Genomic DNA, 20997 nt, shown 5'->3' with positions numbered 1-20997 from the left:
TGATTAATAAGTCCAGTTCCTTTGATGATATTGAAGGGCAATTCTAATTTTAGTTATAATAAAGTTCATATTTGTATTTACAAAGCATTTCTATAATGTCTTTGTGACAAAGACAGTCCAAGTATTGTTTCCTTCATTTTATCAATGAAAAAAACTGAGAATCAGAAATTGTTACTCACCAGCATATTGTCACAGTACCAGGGTGGAAGCCAGAATTTGAACCTAAGTTTTTTGTTCTTAAGCCTAGTGTCCCTTATGTTACACTACTGGAGTAACACTTAGGCTCTGGGGCAGAAGGGAGTTGGCAAGGTGCTTTCTGATACCCAGAAGGATTTTTGAAAAGTGGCAATAGAAATGAGTGGTTAAGAAACATATCGGGTTTTTTTTTGTTTTTTTTTTTTACTCATCTGGAAGTGGCAGAACTTGGTAGGTCAGGAGTAGATTACTCAAACCATTTCATAGCATGAAAAATTTGCTTTAAGGCTTTTGGTGCTCATTTGGTCTATACCCTAACTTGAATGTTTCTACTCCTGGAGATGAAGCTCATCCCTTTACTATACTTTACTATATAGTAAATAAAACAGTGACTGTTAAAAAACAAAACAAAACAGTATCAGAACGAATATTTAAATAGAGTAAAACACTGGGCTTAAGCTAGGAAATGAAGAGGGACCTAAAATATTTTATCACAGATGGCATGGTTTTCTGTTTAACCCTAGGGGAAGAGGAATAGGAAGACAAAGAAGGAAGGGGGAGGGAAGAAGGCACTCTGGAATGCCTGGAATGTGTTTATAAAAGGGTGGGCAGAATATAATTTTCTAAGAGAGTTGATATATTCTGCCCTTTATTCTCATATCTCAAACTCTATGTCAGGCTTTCTTCAAAAGTTAAGATATTCTCCACTGAAAACTATTTAAAAAGAAGTGTTTCCTAATTTAATTCTATAAACATTTATTAAATGTTTTCTCCTGGCTAAATTTCCCTAGTCCCTTCAGATATTAATATGGTACAAATTTAATATGATTATTAAATTATATGTCAGGTAATATGCTAGGGCAGGGACCTTTTTTCTGTGTTTTTGATGAAGATACACATAAGAAACAAAAGGCTCTTGCTCTCTAGAACCTTTCCATCTAAGAAGGAAAAACATAGAATGGAAGCTTGAAAGGTTGGGGAGATGGTGTGGACCCTTGTATGGGAGTGCCATGTTCCGTAGAGTTCAAACCAGGAAGAACTATAGGTGGGAAGTGAACACTTAGTCCTAAAAGGGGGATCATCATATATGTTATCACAAAAAATTATTAAACACCTAACTTCATGTGGTCCTGAACTACATGTGACAGACAAAAGAAGTACTTAAATGTCATCCTTAATCTCTAGGAATTCACATCTGAATTCCTTAAACATTATTTAAGTGTAATCTGTATACAAGGTGGTAAGGAGATAAAGGAGCACCAAAATGGAAAATTGTGAATGTCAAAGATGAGTCAATAACTAGATGCATTAAAGTTTAGCTTTACGGTATTTTATTTCAGAAATGTGCACAGGTATTAATTTTTAACATGATCACTTGTGACATATCACAAGTTCAAGTGCTTGACAAGCTTTCTGATTCCATGAGAGAAAAGACTGTTAGAGACTAGATATTTATATCACATTTTGTGTAGTTATGTGACCTTGCTCCCCAGGAGCAAATCTTTAAGAAGACCATGTGGTAAAATGAATAGATACCTGATGATGACCAATTGACTCCCTATCATTCACACATTCTTGATTTTACTTGATTTAATTCTTTTAGGTAATCAAAATTAAACTAATCACAGAATTTCAGAGTTGAAAGGAACCTTGGAAGCCACCTAGTTCAAAACATAGCTGAAAAATAATCCTCATTTCATATCAGACAAAAGGTCAGCTTATCTCAAAGAAAGGCATCTTCCCCAGTGCAGCCCATTCCACTTTGGGGCAACTCTCATTGTTAGATAGGTTTTTTCTTAAGTGGAACCTAAATTTGCTTTTTAGCGATTTCTATCTACTATTTCTGGATTTGTCCTTAGGACCAAATAGAGCAAATCTAAGCCTTCTCCCATGTGACAACCTTTCAGCTACTTGAGCTTGATAAGCATATCCCTGCTAAGTCCAGTTTTCTTCTGGCTAAATTTCCCTAGTCCCTTCAGATATTAATATGGTACAAACTTAAGGCCTTTCACCATCTGGGTTACTCCTTTTTGGAACACTTCCTTGTTTATCAATATTCTTCCTCAGTAGTGATGATTGAAAATGAATACAGGTATTCTAGATATGGTCTGATCAGCGCTCAGTTCAGTGAAAGTGGCAACTCCTTATTCTTGGAAGCTCTGTTGTTTTTTTTTTTTTAATAATAGACAAGCTACTTATTTAAAAGCGGTAAAATCTAAATACACTCCAAAATGTAGCAGACATTAAAAAATGAAGGTTATCAATATTGTATCATTAAAACTGAGTATTATCCATGAAGGATGTAGTAGTTTCTGGGAATCATGTTTTTCTACTCTGATCCACTAACTTGTGGAAAAACAGAAAACATAAGAGGGTAAAAGCAATTTAAATCAAAGTTTGAGGGGGGAGATTGAGATTTATTTGTTTTAGAGAAATAAACTACTTCCATTCATCTTTTCAAATAAAAAATAGAAAACAGTAAAAACTATTAAATAATAAAATCTCTTCACATTTATGTGACTGAGAGGCAATGACAAGATCCCATTGCAATGAATGCCCTTATAAAGATGTGAGAAAACTGTTTCTAAGCCCTTGTAATTGTGCTATTACACAGGGCAATTGTGCTATGTAAAACTAGTTAAAACAAGTTTTATACAAAGAAAAAAAAATTAACAAAAAATATAAACTTTTAAGATGACCTCAGAACTGATGAAATATAGTCACTTTTTACAGATGAGAAAACAGACTCCAGAAATGAACTAATTTATCCTAGTTCACACAATGTAGTTAATGGTCGAGCTGGGATGCAGCCTTCATTTTCTGACTTCTTGTCTCCAGCTTTCTCCAGCTTACTGCCATTCTGCACAAGAAGTGCTTTCTTTGGCCCCAGTGTCACATTCTGTATCAAATTTTACTTAATTTGATTGTACAGATAACGCACAATAACAAAATAACTTTATATTTGTACCATTTGAAGACTGGGAAAGACATCAAAGTCCTGACAGTTTTTCATCTGGAAAGGACCAGTAGTCTGTTCCCCTTCCTTTATGGATGAGAAAACTGAGGCTTTGCTGGGAGCAGAACTCATCAGAGTCCTAGCCCCAGGCTTTTGATATGGTGCCTCTACTGAACTATACTTTATTCTTCTTTTATCTTCTCATCAAATAGTAATCCACGGAGTGAATACTCTTGACTCTTTCTGTTGCTTTTGCTTTAAACATCTCGGAAATGTGAGAGAAAAGCATCTATTTTCTAAACCTACTAAGACAAAATGATCAAATATTCTAAGCAAGGCAGAAAAAGGGGGTTGGCATATGACATGTATCCCAACATTCACCCTCCATCTAGGAGGGAGAGGCTTGAATCAAATCAATTTAATAAACATCAATTAAAAATCTGCTTTGTGTAGAGACTGTGCCAGATTTGAGAAGAAGACAATTTAAACAAGATATAATCAGTGCCCTGAAGATGCTGACAGTGTGGGGATAAAGCACATGCCTGGATACCTATAATATATGATATACAAATCAATTAGAAAGGGGCAAAACAGTGTGATGTGTTAGGGATTGCTTCTTGGCCTTGTAGATAGGGACTGAGATTTCTAGAAACATTTTTCCTAGCATAATTCCACCAGCAAAACAATTTGTGTGTCTCCTAGAATGGACAAAAAGGGATTTTACTTATATAGTTCAAATATTAATAACATTATTTCTCTAAAATTGCTTCTTTGTTACCTTAACCTTTAGATGGCAGCAGAGTAGCACACTTCCAACATGCTTTGAGACCCTTGTGAGCCCAACTTATTCATGGGCTCAAAGATCTTTATTTCAGTACACTGAATAGGTGGGGTAAAAGATCTTTCCTGTTTAGTCATCTTTTCAGTATATTTGACAAGAGCCAGAGAGTAATGCTGGAGGGAGTGATGGGCAAGCCACATTAGGCAATTAATTGTGTTGGATAGATTAAGGTGTGTTAGACAGGCATCTTCCTCACCTTTATGAAAGTAAGGCATGAGCACAGCAGATATCAGTATTTTGAAATGCAAAATTACTCTGCTCTACCAGAGTCATTTGATTTTGTAGAAGAGAGCTCATTGCTGGGAGTCAGAAGATCTGTTTCTGCCCTTATTTGACCAAACCTTTGTGATCTTAGACCAAGCCATTTAACCTCTCTGGGCACTTGGTTTCTTCATTTGTAAATAGAGAGAATTGGTCTAGATGATTGATGAGATTCTTTTCCATTTCTAAATTAATTGATTCTATAACTGACTATGCAGGTTTAAACAAATTTAAACATTGTTGATTTGTGTAGCACTTTATACTTTCAAAGTGATTTTATGTGCAACAAATTTATTTGCTCTGCCTGCCTTCTAGAGTTGTTATGAGGATAGAGAGACATAACAGACATAAAAGTGCTTTATAACTTTGTGAATATATACAAATGAAGAATATTTTTAGTACTAATGAGGGAATTTTATTTTAAGAATTATCCTTTTATGTTGAGGAAGCCTATATATAGAAGCTATAACTTGCTCAGGTTCTGATTTTGTTTTTGTTTTTTTTTTAATATGTTGCAGGCAAGAGGTGATTTCCCTTGGAGACGGAGACATTGGTACCATGTGCCTCCACTTATCCATGAAGCCTGGAGAATATTCCTATTTCAGTCCCAGAACCATGTCTATGTGGGCTGGTCCTGACCACTGGAGCTTCAAACCCCATCGAAAACGTATGTATTTATAGTAGTGGTATTAAGAAAGGAGGCAGTCTGCAACTTCCTTTTAGTAGGGTTGACCAGCCCTTCATCATTTCAAGTAAAGAAAAGGAAAGGATGATCATCATAGCTTTTTGGTATGTCCTACTAAGTTAGGATGCTACATTACCCCTTTTGATGAAGGAATAGTAGAGCTACAAATGGGTTTAAGAGTAAATTAGGACAAAGGCTGCTTCCCCCTCCCCCCTTCTCATTACCCACAAAGGTAGAGACTAAAATTTACATTCTTTAATTGTTCTTAGTAGCAAGGCAAATTCTCAAAATATAAATTTAGAACTCAAATGACTTGGAGAAAGTTTACCTTTCCTAACATTGCCATGATAATAAGATGCATATGATTTCTTGATCTCAATAGAATGATAAATTTTAAGCAAAGAAAAAGTATTAATCCATTAAACATCTTGCTGAGTTCCACTATTTAGGTCACTAAATGGGATAATATTGGTTTGTCTTATGTGCTCATTTCTGCAGAAGACCCTACTTCTCAACAAGAGAAGAAAAAGAAGACTACAAAGAAAGTATTTGAAATCAACTTTGAGGAAGAAATTGACTTTAATACACATTTCCGAAAAACTAGGGTTTGTATTGAATTTATTATAAGCTGTGCTGTTCCTGAGTGCTTTTTCTTGTTATTTTAGAGATGAGATTGGTTTTGTTTTGCTTTACCATATTAGCCCAATAAATCCAGTTTTCAAAAAAGTAAAATAGTAGCTTTATCAAGTTGGTTCCTACATATAGGGAAGAAGATGGGCAAGAGTGGTATTAGGTGAAGAGCAGAGACAAATAGGTAATGGTTAAAGAGGGAAGGAGACCTGATGAAGAGTGCAGCTTCGTAACAATTAATTTCTTATTATCTGGAGACTTTCACTGTCGTCAAGTATAAGTTTATGACTACACACACACATACGCACGCACAAACACGTCTAGATGCATACCTATACACATACACACGTATGATTTTATATGTACAAGGACACATCTGAAATGATGTTAATATAGCTTATATATAATGTATATTTTTCTCTCTTAATTGAATAACAGATTTGGTTGAGATAAAATCCTTAAAATCTGTGAGTTCACTGAATGTACTTTTTTTTTGTTTAAGTTTATTGAATATAATATTTTGGGCCATAGATCTAGTTCTTTTGATTGTTGATATATAATATTCCAGAACCCAAGATCTTTTATTGTAGCTGCTGATGGATCCTGTATAATTACTATAGTTTCAGCTTATTTGAGTTGGATTTTTTTGTTTGTTTCTTGTAAAAATTTTCTCTTTGATTTAGGGGTTTCAAAATTAGCAATAATGTTCTCATGTTTTCTTTGTAGAATCTCTTTGAGGTGGTGATTTTTTTCTATTTCTACTTTTCCTTCTTATTCTATCACTTCAGAACAATATTCTTTGATTATTTCTTGTTATTGTGTCAAGGTTCTTTTTGGGGGCACATCTTTCAGGTAGTTCAAATATTATGTTTTCTTGATCTGTTGCTTTCCTTATAAGATATTTCATATTCTTTTCTATTTTTTCATTCTTCATATTTTGTTTTGTTATTTCTTGGTTCTTATAACTTTATTGGCTTCCCTTTGCTGAATTCTAATTTTCAAAGAATTGTCTTCTTTAAGATTCTGGGTCTCTTTTTCTAGTTGGGTAGGTGACTTTCTTTTCATAAACTTCTTGTTTGTTTGTTTTTAAGTTTTTCCTCAAACTTTCATTTATTTTTTTAAGATCTTTTTTGAGTTGTTCTATAAATTCTTTCTGGGCAGGTAATTTAACATTACTCTTTGGGGTAAGAGAGGCTTTTTTAAATTTCACTGTCCTCCTCTGAAGATGAACTTTGGTCTTCTCAATTCCCATAGTAAATCTTTATAGTTGAGTTCTTTCTTCTTTACCTACTCATTTTTAAAAATGAGAACTTATTAGTGTAACTTATTATTAGAAGTTATTAGTGTAACCATCTGGGGAATGGGAGATGGTGCCTCTCTTTAGTTCAGTTCTCCCTTCTGACCTGGAACTACAAATTAAGAATTCCATCCTCTGTAAGTATCTGTTGTGCCCTGCCCCTACTGCTTTTGCACTCACTGGGCATGTGCCGGCTCCTTTTCACTCAGGACTGTGTCTTAGCAGTTTAGCTGGGCCTGATGTTACTAATGTGCTGAGGTTCCCTCAGTTTTCCCAGACTCAAGCCCCCTAACTACCCTTGATGTCCAGAGGTGGAAGTTCCTGTGGTTCTGACTAAGGGTACTTCCAAATCCGGCTAGTCCCAGGGCTCCTTGCTTGCTGTTTTTGCAGAGGTAGCCTGGAGATGTTTACATTTCACACTCTTAAACCTTAATTCTGGGATTTTTCTTCAGCTTTTCTTTAGGTTGTTCCTGGAAGGCCTCTATCATGCCAGTCTTATTTGTTTTTCACTGGTTTGTGTTCATTGTGAGGTGTTAATTTTGTTTTGTTTGTGGGGGAAATCTGGAGAGCTTGGAATTTTCTGACCTGCCATTTTCCCAGAATCCTACCTCTGCATCCCCTAATGAGGAAAAGGTATCTTCTAGTCACTGTCATTAAAGGTTCTTGAAAATGTATTTCTCATCTCCAGGCTGCTACCACACTGGCCAAGTCAACTCTGGACAACCAGAGTAAAAGAGCCACCACCCTTCCTGCTGATTTCCACTATGAACTAGAGAACATTGTCCAGCTGAACCTGAAACCAGGAAACAAGGTGAGGCTATTCCTCAGGCTGCTCAGGACAGGGCTTCCACACATGCTTAAAGATTTGTAAAAGCTTTCCTCACAATACCTTAAGTATGATGAGCTCTATTTGACAGGTGAGAAGCTGACTTGGTGACTTAGTGTTTATGATCACTCAGCTCATCAACCTTGATAATCCTCCACTGTCCTAACTTCTGGCTCTTGAACTGGGAATATTCACTCTCATCTTTGAGCAATGTTTAGAAAAGGGAAAAAGAAAGGCACAGGTGTCTAAAAGCACTCTAGCCATTTAGATAAATATATAGCTGCTTCTGCCTTCAGGCAAGGAGGGGGAAAATCTACCCAAGATTTTTGGAAGAAAGGAGGAAAGAAAAAGATGAGAAAAACCATATCCTGGAGCATTATGTTTGGTTTGGAGCACATTTTAGCAGAGACATAGATTAAACTTTGCAGAGAATAGTGTCTACAATCATGAAGTATCTGGTAGTTATATCACAAGAAGCACATTTGAAAAAATGAGGTGTTTTGTGTGGAGAACAGAAGACAAAGAGGGACAAAATAACCTTAAAGATATAAAAATTGATTTATTCTGATTTGTACCAGAGGCCAAGACTGAAAACTAAACTGAAAATAGAATTAGAGGAAATAAGATTTTTTGGTCTCAAGACAGCTATTAAAGCTGTTCTTCAATAGAACAAGTTACCTCGAAGTTCTAAGTTCTCTGTCCTGGAAATGGAAGCTGGGAATGAAAAAAATTCCTGCATTATAAAAAAGGTTGAAGTAGATCACAAAATAGAGAGCTAGAATGGACCCTAGAAGTCTTATACTTTACCTCATTTTATAAATGAGAAAATCAAGGCTCAGAAAGGTAAGTGAACTGCTCATAGTTCTATAGGGACTCAGCTTGGATACTATTCAATCCCTCCCTGTCTTCTGATTCTCATACCTAGTGTTCTTTCAGCATACCATGATTACCTCTTAGATGACCAGCAAGGCCCATTCTTAACTCTGTCTGTGATTCTGTGCTTCTATGTAGAATTAGATATTGGTGTCTGAATTTATCTCCCTCATCTTAAAAGTTTTAGTTCCCCTTTTGGTAACTGTTTTCCACTTGCCATTCTGATCTCTCTTTGATAGTTAAGGAAGAAAACTTCACAGAGTGCTTCATCAGAACAGGATGATGAGATTGAAGAGTATGATTATAACAATCCTAATGATACCTCTGAATTTTGCCCTGCAGTGCCGGTAAGGAGGAAGGGAGAGGGGAAGGGAGAGATATTTGATTTTTGCCAAACTTTTTGCCAAAAGTTTCTTCTACTTGCCTCATGTTCTCCCCTTTGCTTGGCATAAGTGGTAGTATCTATCTGACAGCGACATGCACATTTTGTATGTAGAAGGTGTGTATTGCTTGTCAGCAGAGAAAAACAGAGCATCCTCAGGAAGAGACTGAGCTGTTATACTAGGAAACCTGGAGGTTGTCTAGGGAAGCCTGGTTTCCCCCATCATACTGAAGGTAGGGGCTGTATTTTTTCTTTCAGGCCTGGAGCTCCCTGTATTTGGGCATTGTGTTTTATGCCTCTCATACAACTGAGGGGTCCCCCTGACCAGGAATCATCTCTCCTTTACCAGAGACAGTAGCTGTTCACCAACGACCAGGAGGACCTGGCAATCTCTTCCTCCTTCAGACCCAAAGTTTCCTCAGAGGGCAGAGACTGTGTGCTGCTTCTAGTCATTCTTGTTTTAAGCCATTTGTACCAAAGCATAATCCATTTGGCCCACAGAATCCATCAATCAATACTGAACAACTGCTGTCTAAAAGATATTTCTATCTTTAGCTTTAGGAAAGACAAAGTAATATAAGAGAGTTCTTGCCTTTGAGAAATTTACAACCATTGGGAGTAGTGAGGCACACAGAGGAAGTAGAAACTAATAACAAAAGGCAGGAATGATAAGTAGCAGAAGCAGAGGAATGTAATCTAGAGGGTCTCCATTCCTGTAAGTGAGTTGGGGGGAGCAGTTACCTCTTAAGAGAAAATGTTTTTTGTTTTTGTTTTTTAATCCAGTAAAATCTTGTAAATCTTTAATCTTCTGGTAAAATTTTCCTCATCAGATATCAAACTTAGAGAAACTTTGGAAAGTTTTTATTGTTGTCTTTATAGTTTTTTTTTAGTGACTTACAAATATGATCAAGGCACACGTTTTGTGTTTTATTTGTGTACTTCAGTTATGTTTATTGAACAAACAGTAGAACTATATTTCTCAGCTAGACATCAAAGAGATCAGTTGGTATTTATGGCAATTTATTTCCTTTCTGAGTATAGTTCTAAAATCTTTAGGGATATTAAAATAGGAGAGGTACCTGTTTCTGGGGTGGTCTAGTTTTGGTTTGGTCTGAAATCAAAGAGTATAATTGGTGGTCCCTACTAGTTTTGAGTAAATTCATAAAACATAAGACCTTTTGCTTCAGTTTTGTTTTGAATGCATCTTTTAAGTTTCATGCCATTTTGTCCAAAACTTGAGCAGCTATTTTTCTTTGCCTAGGCTGCTGACAGTGATGATGATGATGGCCCTGATGGATTATTTGTAGGACCAAATGGGACTCAATTTGATTTTACAATTAATCCCAACACCGGATTTGGAAATTCACAGGATAATGAAAATGATGCTGATGTAAATGGATTGGATAATCCTATATATGGGGAGTTAAAATTAGTAGCTGAACCACAGAAGGTAAGATTTAAACATTTAACACATACGTACAATAATGATGATTTGGTATTGATTTTTGTTTATTGTCCAAGTTACAAACTAGATAAAGTTGTAAGATTTATTTCCCCCCCCATCCCCAATTATTCTTCTTTTGTTTACTTTGTGGCTGAGTAGATACTCTAAATCTTGGGGAAGGCTGGTGGGTGAAGGAGAACTCTGATTACTTTAGTATTAGCTGTCCATAAATAGACATGAAGTAAAACTGACCAGTTCTCCAAAAGAGCTCTGGCAGAGGAAGAGCTTGTTAGACTAGGCATATTGATATTCATAGAACTAATTGAGATAAATTTTCCATTTTCAAGCCAAGAATCAGCAAAATAGTGGTCTTTTAATTCACCAGACTTCACTTCCTTAGGTATACCTGGGAATTTCTGACTGGATTAGGATTCTAGGCAATGGTGAGCATGGTCATAAATGAAAATGGATTTGAAATGAGTGACCAAATTTATTTGCTCCTAATATGTCCAGAGTAAGATCTGTAATTCCACCATTAAAACTTAACATGTGCTAATATGCTACTTTTTCATGCATCTGGGCTTTCATTTCTACAGTGGCCTGATAAAAATCAAGACAAATACTTCTGTCTTCTTCTAACTTGTCTGTTTTAGGTGAATAAAATTGAAATTCATTATGCCAAGACTGCCAAAAAGATGGACATGAAGAGATTAAAGCAGAGCATGTGGAATCTGCTGACTGATGGCCAGGAGAAAGAAGCAGTTACAGAGGTATCCTGTCTTTCCTTAGTCATAATTTGATTTCTAGGAAACAAAGAAGTGTGTCTTAGAAGAATTGCCTGTGGGTCTACTCTCAGGTCTTGGCCTCTGGAAAATACATGTGTGATGTTGGGTTGATTATTTAATTTTTCTGAGCTTTAATGCCCTCTTGTATAAAATGAAAGGATTAGACGAAATACTTTCATGTCCCTTCTCATTCTAAACCCTATAATCCAGTAAAACAAAATTCTCAGCCTTTTGTTGTTGTTGCAAAGGAGCCTAGCAGCATCTTTGTTGCTTTAAAGATAACTGGATCCAACCTTTCTCTTACCTGTGATTATCCTGATAGTGGACATCTCAAATGATCACTTCTGTGACTACTACTGATAGGTAAATATAAATATAAAATTTTAGATATGAGTAGCTGATGTTCGAAATTGTTGATTTATTAATTCACCTAATAATTACTATTTTGGGGTCTATTCACTGAGCCAGTTCCAAAACTATTTGTCTGATTATCTTTCCTATGTTTTTATCTTTTCTATAACCATAAGAGACTTTAGTAAAATGTAAGTAGATAATATCTGTAGTACTCTTTGATATCCTAGTAAATGTACTTTTTCAAAAAAAGAAATGAAGTTAGATTGGCATGATCATTTTTTGAAAGTAGATTTTTCTTGATATCTTTTTACTTCACCTACATTTCCCATTGTACCCATCTTCTCACTCTCTGCCAGAGACTCATCATTTCTAATAAAGAAGGAAAAGGAATATAAGACTAGGCAGCTGGTTACCAAAACTAACCAGATGATCCAAAAAGTTTGACATAATCAGTGTTCTATACCCATGGTCCTTCCCCTCTGCAAAAAATCTGAGAAAGATGGGAATAGCCTGTTCCTGAGGAAGTTGTGATAACTGCTTATGGTTGTTGTTTCTCTTTCTAAAAGTATTCAGAAATTATTCTCTCAATAACGTATTTTACAGTTTTTCAAGAACAGAAACTAATTTATGACTCTTACTATTCGCAGACTTCCTTCTTCCTTTTTTGAAAGTTAGGATGACATATGGCCTTTATTTGTCCTGTAGCCTCTCTTCCATTGTCTGAATCTTTGAGAGCCTTTGGTAGCAGCCTAGCAATCACATCAACAATCTTTTTAGTTCTCCAGGGTAGAGTTAACCCAGGCCTGATGACTTGAAGCTATATGCTGCTGGTATGTCTTTTCAGTCTAGTTTATTTTGGATTTCTACAACCTGCTAACTACTTTGATTCTTTACTTCTCAAACAAAAGATAGTCTTCTTAGAGGAGAAAACATAAGCAAAATAAATGAGTTGAAATACAGGTTCCTTCGTGTGTTGTTATCCCCTCCACCCAGAAGAGCAGTCTTTGAGCTTTTCAATATTACTGCTAAGAAAAAAAAGCAAATCTACTTTTCTTCTCAATGCCCTTTTCCTTTATAAAACTAGAATGAAATTGAGCCAAAAGGGAACTTGGACGTGGTACCAGATGAGAAGATTTTCAGTGATCTTACAAAGGATCTTCTAAAGAAGTAAGTACCAAAGCCTCTAGTTGAAGGGCAGCTGAAGCCTACAGTCAGGTTAACTGTTGAGGTTATCAATGTTGTGAACTCATTAAGTGCTTTTTTCTTCTCACTTTTTATAAAGCTTAAGGCACAAGTGTTCCAGCTTATTCCTTGATTGAAAACAGCAACTAACAGATCATGTGACAGGACAAAGGCACTAGTTATTTGTACTTACTGTCACGTGATTTAAAAGCAGTCTGCTTTTTGTCCCAATTGTGTGTCACTCTCTAGTTGGGCTCTGCACTGGCATATTAGTTGACATGAGCCCAGACCAGTAACCTGAGAAGTTATTCCTTGCCAAGGACTTGAATAGAACCAAAGGTTTGGGATTTTTCAACCTATTGGTTACAAGCACTTAAAATATTTCTTTGTTTCTTACTAGTTTATTCTTTGTTTATATATATGATTCATGCTTAATGAAAGAGATTTTGTTTTTAGCACCTATTTTGTATCTTACTATTTCCTCTCTTTTGTTTTACAGCTTACCCCCTCTGATGGCTCAGAATCTTTCTGTACCTCTGGCATTTGCCTGTCTCTTACATTTAGCTAATGAAAAGGTAGGTAAATGATTTGGTGAGCATAATGTCACTGGATAGCAAGGGCACCCCATTTTAGCTTCTATTTTGAACAGATAAATTTTGCTGTTCCCTCCTCCCCCCCAGGCAATTGGGGTTAAGTAACTTGCCCCAGGTCACATAACTAGGAAGTGTGAAGTGTCTGAGGTTGGATTTGAACTCAGGTCCTCCTGACTTCAGGGCTGCTCTATCCACTTTGCAACCTCCATCCCCTTTGTTTTTCTTAGATTATAGTAGTAGTAGGCTACTTATCTAGAAGTTACCAAAATAGAATCCAATTATGTACAGCAATGAAAACATCCAAGAAAAGCCCTAAAAATTAAGATTTTGGATAATATGTTGTGGTTAGTTGCTTAACTGACTTGAAGAAAAATCTTTTCTTTGGCTAGTAACTCTGAAAACCCAAACTTCCTGATCCCAAAGCCAAGACACAAGACCTAGGAAAAACTGGAATTCATCTGATTCAGCAATGAGGATAGTTTCAAGGAAGGGAGAGAGAAAGACAGAGGAAATGAAAAATAATGAATGGCCTGAAGTAGAGCTTTTAATGTTAGTGGGGTAAGAACCGTGATGGTCAGAAAAAAGAAGACAGAATAGACAATATCAATTAGATAAGTGCAGTGGTCTGGAGCTTCAGTTAGATAGCAAGGTAAAGGCTGCCATTACCAAGGACTCTAAAAGGTCAATCATTTTAGATTTCCTATATGCCCATGATTGTGTCTTTTTGGATAATCATCAGTGTTGTACAACACTTTATTCATTCAGTTCTCTAGGCCTATACTTTGAGTGTCAGAAGCAAGATGAAAAACATCCTCCTATAATGCTGCCCGTCAAACCCTTAGAAAGCATCCACTGCTCAACTAAATGTTCACCACAGAATGAAATTGAGTAATGTGCTTTCTAATTCCAAAGGGAAAGAAAGTTTAGTTGGCAAAATCGAGTAGTGATTTTGATCGTTTGACAGTTCATAAATTGGACAAGGGGGATGGACAAGATGACTTCATAGATCCTTTGTGACTGTAATTATAAAAACTGAACATTTGAACAATACCAACATTTGTAGTGCACCCTTTGCACTCTGCTCTGTGGCTGTGAAAGATGGACTTGTTTATTTTCTAGTATGTGAGGTGTGTATAAAAACATAAATATAGACGAGGTATGTTTCCAGATCAATACTCCAAAAATGTCGTATCAGTGGAGTAGTATTCTTTCAGTAGTGTTTATTGGGTTAGAAATATCTAGTTTTGCATGAAGAATAAAGAATGTTGGAGTCTCTGAAAGAAACTTGAGTGCCCTGCTCTGTGGTGTGGATGTTGATGTCTCCCACTATATTTCATTCCAGCCCCATTCACTTTCTCTTTGTGAAAAATGGCAGAGTAGAGAATGAAATTTGGATGTTAACAAATTCTCTCTTAAAATCTTTCTTTAAGAAGTGTTGGATACTTTAGAGATGTAGAGAACCCAAACCTCAGAGACCAGTCCAGTGTCTTCACTTTTTAGGGCACTGATTGTTATTGTAATATGTATTTTCCTAGATTGCTGCATACTCTTCCTTCCCCCACAAAAGGAAAAATGAACATTGTTTTTCTTAGTTGGACATTGCTATTGAAAATGTACAGAAAGCTGCAATATGAAGGAGCAAAAAGGCATTCTATTGTACATTTCTCATAGACTCATAGCATCCAATTAGAAGGGGTCTTGGGGACAGCTGGGTGGCGCAGTGGATAGAGCACTAGCCCTGAAGTCAGGAGGACCTGAGTTCAAATCTGATCTCAGACACTTAACACTTTCTAGCTATGTGATTCTGGGCAAGTCATTTAACCCCAATTGCCTCAGCAAAAGAAAAAAAAAGAAAGAAAGAAAAAGAAAAATAAATAAATATAAGGAGTCTCATAGTCATTTATCTTGTTCAATTCAAACCAATGAAAAAATCCATTCTACAGCCTATTTCTGATAGATAGTAATTCAGCTTTTGTTTGAAAACATCTAATGATAGAGCATCTTGTTTCCCAAAGCATATCATTTATTATTTTGAGCTGAATTCTGCTTTCCTGCACCTTTCACCTTTGGTGCTTTCGGTTCCTACTCTTTTGGACAAAATTAAATATGTCTAATTCTTTTACAAGACAATCCCTCAAATATTTGAAGGTACCTATTCCTTCTCCAATTTTTTCTTCTCTAGACAAAATACATTCTCAGCTCTTTTAACTGATCCTCATAAGCCTTGAGACTTTTTATCAGCATGTTTGTTCTTCTGTAGGTGCTATTGAACTTTTATTAATGTCTCTCCTAAATTATAACACCCAGAATTAAGGAATAATCCAAAGGTGGTCTGTCCACTGATTATTACTTCCTCTGGTCTGAAGAGTGTACCTCTCAATGAAACTCAAGATTGTATTACCTTGTCTTACTGTCATATTGTAATATTAAATTATATTGAGCTTGAAAGTTACTAAATTCCCTAGATATTTTACAGTTAAATATGTTTTCTCTCTTTTGTACTATGAAGTTTATTTTTTTAAAAATTCAAGTGTAAGACTTTTTTGTTGTCTCTTTTAAATTTCATCCTACTAGTTTTGTACCAATCATCTAGCTTATATCATAAGAGCTCTGAGTCTACATAACTAGATTTCCATCTAGTACATATCTTTCTATCTCATGTATAAGAAAAGCACAAGAAATTTTATTCAATGCTTTGCTGAAATTTAGATATGCTCTGTTTAGAGTAGTCCCTTGATCTACAAGTTGGTAGTAATTCTACATTAAAAAAAAAAAAAAAAATCGTGCAGTGACCTTGGGTTCACCTCTTCCCCTTGCCCCCTAGAGATTAACCATAACACTGTAAGATATTTTGCCAGGAATCAAAGTCAACCTTGATGTACTATATAATTTGGGATACATTCTCTGATCTTCTTTGCAAACTGGGACAAAATTTATCTTTTTCTTATTCACTGGTACCAATCCCTCTCTTCTTGCCCTTTTTTCCTCTCAGTTATCTTTCAGAGATTTCTACAAGTGTTTCAGCAGCCAAACCTCTCCCATTTCTGTCATAATGTCTGATGTAGTTTGACTAGCTCTGGTGATTCAATTTTTCAAAGAGAACTAGGTGCTTTCAAACTGTCTCCTTATTTAATTGGCATTCTTTTCCTGGGTAACCAATTTTTTTTTTTCCTTTTTCCAATTTAAAAACCTTTCTTTGATCCTTCTCTTTTCCCTCATATGGTTAATCAAAGCCCTTTAGCTTTCTTTAACAAATTCAGCCCACTTAGAACTTCAATGCTCATCATCACTCTTTTTGTGTTTATTATTGCTTAGCTGCCTTCTCCCTTTACATTTTAAAAAATATACAAGTTGATCAGTAAGTTCTCTGGGCAAACATATTGACCTATTTTAATCATTCCTATTGTTTCTTTTTGCTATTGTTTCTCTTCTGAGTGTACTCCAGCCTTAGCACCCAGAATGACACAATATTCCAGATATGGTATGACCACATAGAATACAGAAGAACTGTCACTTTCCTAGTTCTGGATCTAATACTGCATTAGCTTCTTTGACTGCTCTATTGACTTATCTCAAATCTGTTGTCAATTCAGCACAAAGAAAACCATCAAGTGTAATCCCTTCATTTTACAGATGAGGAAACTGAGGCCTAAAGAGAGAAAGTGATTTGCCTAAATGCACCTAATTAATGATAAAGCTGAGACCACAACACAGGTCTTCTGGCTTGCACTCCATGTTCCTTCCTGCAGCAGTGTAGATAATTATAGATAATAAGCAGGTTAAACAGTCATTTATTCTAAAAACAAGGACTTCCCTAACTAAACATCCAGGAACATCTTGACAGAACTGCATTTTCTTTTCCTTTACAAAGCTGGTCTCATAGATCTCATATATTTGCACAAAACATTAAAAACAATCCGTTCTCTAGCTTTACCTACAGTACATTGTGCTTTGATAAGCCAGTTTCTGCTAGAGCATGATGAAGCTGTAAAATATGTGATAACAGGTTTGAACCAACTGCAGAGATTCTCTGACCACAGCATTGGCTCAGCTTCTCCTAACAGTACAGCCCTTGTTCTTTTTTGTTAGACAGGTCTCTCTGGAAATAACCCCAGAGCAGTCAGCATTTGAAGAATGAGGGGAAAGTTACAGACCATGACCTGCTTGTGTGAATAGGGAGGCCTTTATCCCTGGCTGGCTTTAGCCTTATTGAAAGGGTTTTTCTTTGTAATGTTTGCCATGACGTTCAGAATAACAACTTAATGTGATCTATGAGAACTCAGGTCTTAGGAGCACTAGGAAAATACACTTGGCTCACTTAATTTCCATTTAGTATCATTTCAGCAATTTTTTTCTTTCTTGCAATTTTTTTCCCCATTCCCAATGGCACTATAAACTAACTGGGTAACCTTCTTAGGGGCATGACACATTTCTTAAAATGCCAATAGAGGTTCTCAGTTAGTAAAAAATTGAGGGGCAGCTAGGTGGTACAGTGGATAGAGCACAAGCCCTGAAGTCAGGAGGAGCTGAGTTCAAATCTGGCATCACACACTTAACACTTCCTAGCTGTGTGACCCTGGGCAAGTCACTTAATCCCAATTGCCTCAGCAAAAAAAAAAAAAAAAAAATTAACTGGAAGAGGAGGTAGTTTTGAGAACCATTATGAAATGTAGATGAGCAATAGTTATAGGGAGTTAGCAGCTTTTCTGAATTTACTATAGATTAATTTCTCTTTTTTGGCAATCTCCAAAAACCTTGATAGTTTTTAAAAATAAGTCTGCAACAAGGAGGGAAGGCAGGAAGAAGGTGCTTTATACTTTAACTCAACCTTCTAGTACTTTTTTAGCTATAGCTAAACATAGAGCAAGTTAACATAGAAGCCAGTCTTGAAAATCACTGCTACTTGAGACCAGAACTGATAGAATAAAGTTTAGAGGCCATGGCCGAGAGTTAGATTATTTCCCCTGAAGAGATATTTAATTCCATGCCAACATTTTATATTTTGCATTTATTAAATAAGTCCTTTATTCAAAGATTAGAGGGTGCAGGGAAGAGTAATGGGGGAGGTCTTAAAAGACTTTTCAGAGTTAGGTTCACACAGGAAAAACTGGGGAGTTTGAAGGCAGAGATTTGGCTTCAAATCCTAACTGTACACCTGTGTGTTGTTGAGTAAAATAATGAATCTTGTCAAGACCTTAGTGGAAAAATGGGGGAATTGAGCTAGATTTTTGAGGTTTCTTTGCAATTTGGTGTAGCATCCTACTATCTTCCCAGAGACCATGTAAGAAAGAAAGTGCCAGAAAAGTGATCTGAGTCCTACTTCTGCCAAGTATGACCTTGGGCAAGTTAAGTAGGTCTGAAGTCTCAGATTTTTTATTTGTAAAATGAGGAACTGAACTATACAATCTGTAGCTCTTATGATTGAAAAATGGCACCTGAGAGGGAATGGCTAAGTTAGCTTCCTTATGTCTTGAACATATTCTGCCAATTAGATACTTACTTGGGTTGGATACTGCCTTCTTTTTAAATGCCAGTAACTTCTGGAAGGAAAGTTAAAATTAACTATAATTGGATTGCTTATGTAGATTATCTATTGAGAATCAAGAGTTTTTTGGGGTGAGATAGAAAGAGGGAAAAAAGATACACTTTGTACAATCAAAAGGTAATATAGGAATATTTATGTGGCATTTCTGCCCAGTGTAGGATAGAAGAAGGGAAAGTCATGGAAAGAGCCATGGACAAAGATCAGCCATTTAAGAGTTTTGAGGAAAGCCTTTCGTGAAATGCCTTTCATTCTGCATATATCAATGCACCCTACAGAAGATGAGACTCTGGCCACAAATCTGTTTAACCCCAAACTACAAAACTTATTATTAAAAAGAATGTTTACTTTAACAGCAAAACAAGAATGCTAGGAATAGTTCAGTTTACCTCCCTTCTGATGCACCTAGCACAAATGCGGCCATTGTAGAGAATAACTTACATGGTCAGAGTCCAAAGAGAGCACATTTATACATCATTTGCCAGGACCTAGGAATAGTTTGGATAATGTTTCTCTCCTCTAGATTGGGCTTTGACATCTACCATTGTCTGATGGTAATTTGATTTTTGGTTTCTTTTATTTTGGGTTAGTGATTTTGATAATTCTGTTGTGATTTTGATATCTGTTTTTGTATTGTTTCTTCAGAATTTGACACTGAAAGTAGTGGAAGACCTTTCCGATGTTCTTGTTATACAAGGGAATTGATCCTTCACTGCAGCGAGATCATAAGGAGGCCTTCATCCTGCTATGCTAAAAGGAACCAAAAGTTACTCTCTTTGCTGGTGGCAGGATGTTATGAATATCTCTTGATGAATTCTCATTAAATGCTTGAGATGCAAATTTAGGTGGACTCTAATTCAGGTGCAATGTTTCTTTGCTATGACAATTAGCACCTTGGAGCATCTTGTGGGTAGTGAAAACTATCTGCCTTGTATTGTTTTTTGTTTTTTTTTTCATCACCCAGTTAAGAGAAGAAAGGTCAGGGAGGGATAGTGCTATTTTAGATTATACAACCTCATGGCTATTCTGACTGGTCATTTTGAGGCTGATCACTTGTTATTTTATCTAATGTGTGATTCCCACACAAATTGCAATTGGAAAATTTTTTCATTGGTTTTTACTTGATAATTTTGTACATATGAAGTTTTAAAAAATTTTAGGAACTCTCTAAATATGTATGTATAAATAATGTTTATGAAATAAAATTGATAATCGGAACCCTTTGCCTGTTGATAATCATTACGTGTATTTAATTTTATAGCTGAAGAAAATGTATGCATAGAAATTATATATTTATATGGTGTGTGATTGTATGTATGTATGTGTTCAGAGTACCATTATGGGTGCCTGGCTCATAGTAGATGTTTAATAAATGCTTTGGGCCTTTCAGCTGACTTAGAGATAAATCAGACTTTGTTAATTTAGAGGTCTTTTGTGCAACGTAAAAGTATAAGAGGTATGACAAAAGTGGGATTCGGAGTCAGAAGAGCCGGGTTTGAGTTCTGGCTCTGCTGTTTATACTTGTGTAATTTTGGGCAAATCATTTAACCTTTCAGCTCAGTTTCCTCATGAAAAAAATTGAGGGGCTTTAAGTTTCTATGAGTTTTACATCTGATTCTTGGGTGCTCCCCTCTCATGCACCTCAAACTTGAGGGACTTATAGTCTGGCTGAAGAGGCAGCACATGCTCTCATTGAAATAAAGTATAATAATTTAATCTATATCAGATAACTTGCTGTCTTGAGGAAGTGGGGAGGTAAAAAAGAGGAGGAGAAAAATTTAGAACACAAAAGACAAAATGAATGTTGGAAAGTATTTTTACATGTATTTGGAAAACAAAATGATTAGGTAGTTGGGGAAGAAAACATCATTTTAGTCAAAGAGCAAAATAGGAGCACTGGTGCAATGGTCTTTAAGTAGGCCACCTTGGCTGGAGACAGGACAAGCCTTATGGGAATTGGAGAAGAAAAATAGGGACTGAGTCTGAAGGTCAGCTTTGGTTGAAATTCCAGATAGAACATTTTTACTTAACTTCTGATCTCTTAAAACAGAAACAGCACTCTAATATCTAATGGGGTTATTGTAAGGAAAATGTACAAAATTCAGTATCAGATAAATGTGAAAAAGACAAATGGAAGTCAGATTATGGAGG

General features: G+C 36.0%; 1 protein-coding gene across 3 annotated transcripts in view; it reads left to right on the top strand.

Moving 5' to 3' along the window:
* NCAPH (non-SMC condensin I complex subunit H) overlaps nucleotides 1–20064 on the top strand; it is a 43146-nt gene extending 23082 nt beyond the window's left edge. For 2 of the 3 annotated variants that reach the window (XM_074287600.1, XM_074287599.1), the window contains exons 11-19: nucleotides 4772–4920; nucleotides 5437–5543; nucleotides 7554–7676; nucleotides 8804–8911; nucleotides 10208–10396; nucleotides 11044–11160; nucleotides 12614–12696; nucleotides 13211–13286; nucleotides 19492–20064. In XM_074287600.1, the coding sequence (XP_074143701.1) occupies nucleotides 4772–4920; nucleotides 5437–5543; nucleotides 7554–7676; nucleotides 8804–8911; nucleotides 10208–10396; nucleotides 11044–11160; nucleotides 12614–12696; nucleotides 13211–13286; nucleotides 19492–19551 (1012 nt within the window). In that variant the 3' untranslated portion in view covers nucleotides 19552–20064. The remainder of the gene's footprint in view (nucleotides 1–4771; nucleotides 4921–5436; nucleotides 5544–7553; nucleotides 7677–8803; nucleotides 8912–10207; nucleotides 10397–11043; nucleotides 11161–12613; nucleotides 12697–13210; nucleotides 13287–19491) is intronic. The other variant, XM_074287601.1, reaches the window with a different exon arrangement.
* Nucleotides 20065–20997: the final 933 nt, after the last annotated feature.

The sequence above is a fragment of the Sminthopsis crassicaudata genome, chromosome 2, assembly GCF_048593235.1.
Source record: "Sminthopsis crassicaudata isolate SCR6 chromosome 2, ASM4859323v1, whole genome shotgun sequence".
Taxonomy (NCBI): Eukaryota; Metazoa; Chordata; class Mammalia; order Dasyuromorphia; family Dasyuridae; genus Sminthopsis; species Sminthopsis crassicaudata.
Note: the sequence above shows the minus strand (reverse complement) of the source record. Positions and strands in the feature narration are given on the sequence as shown.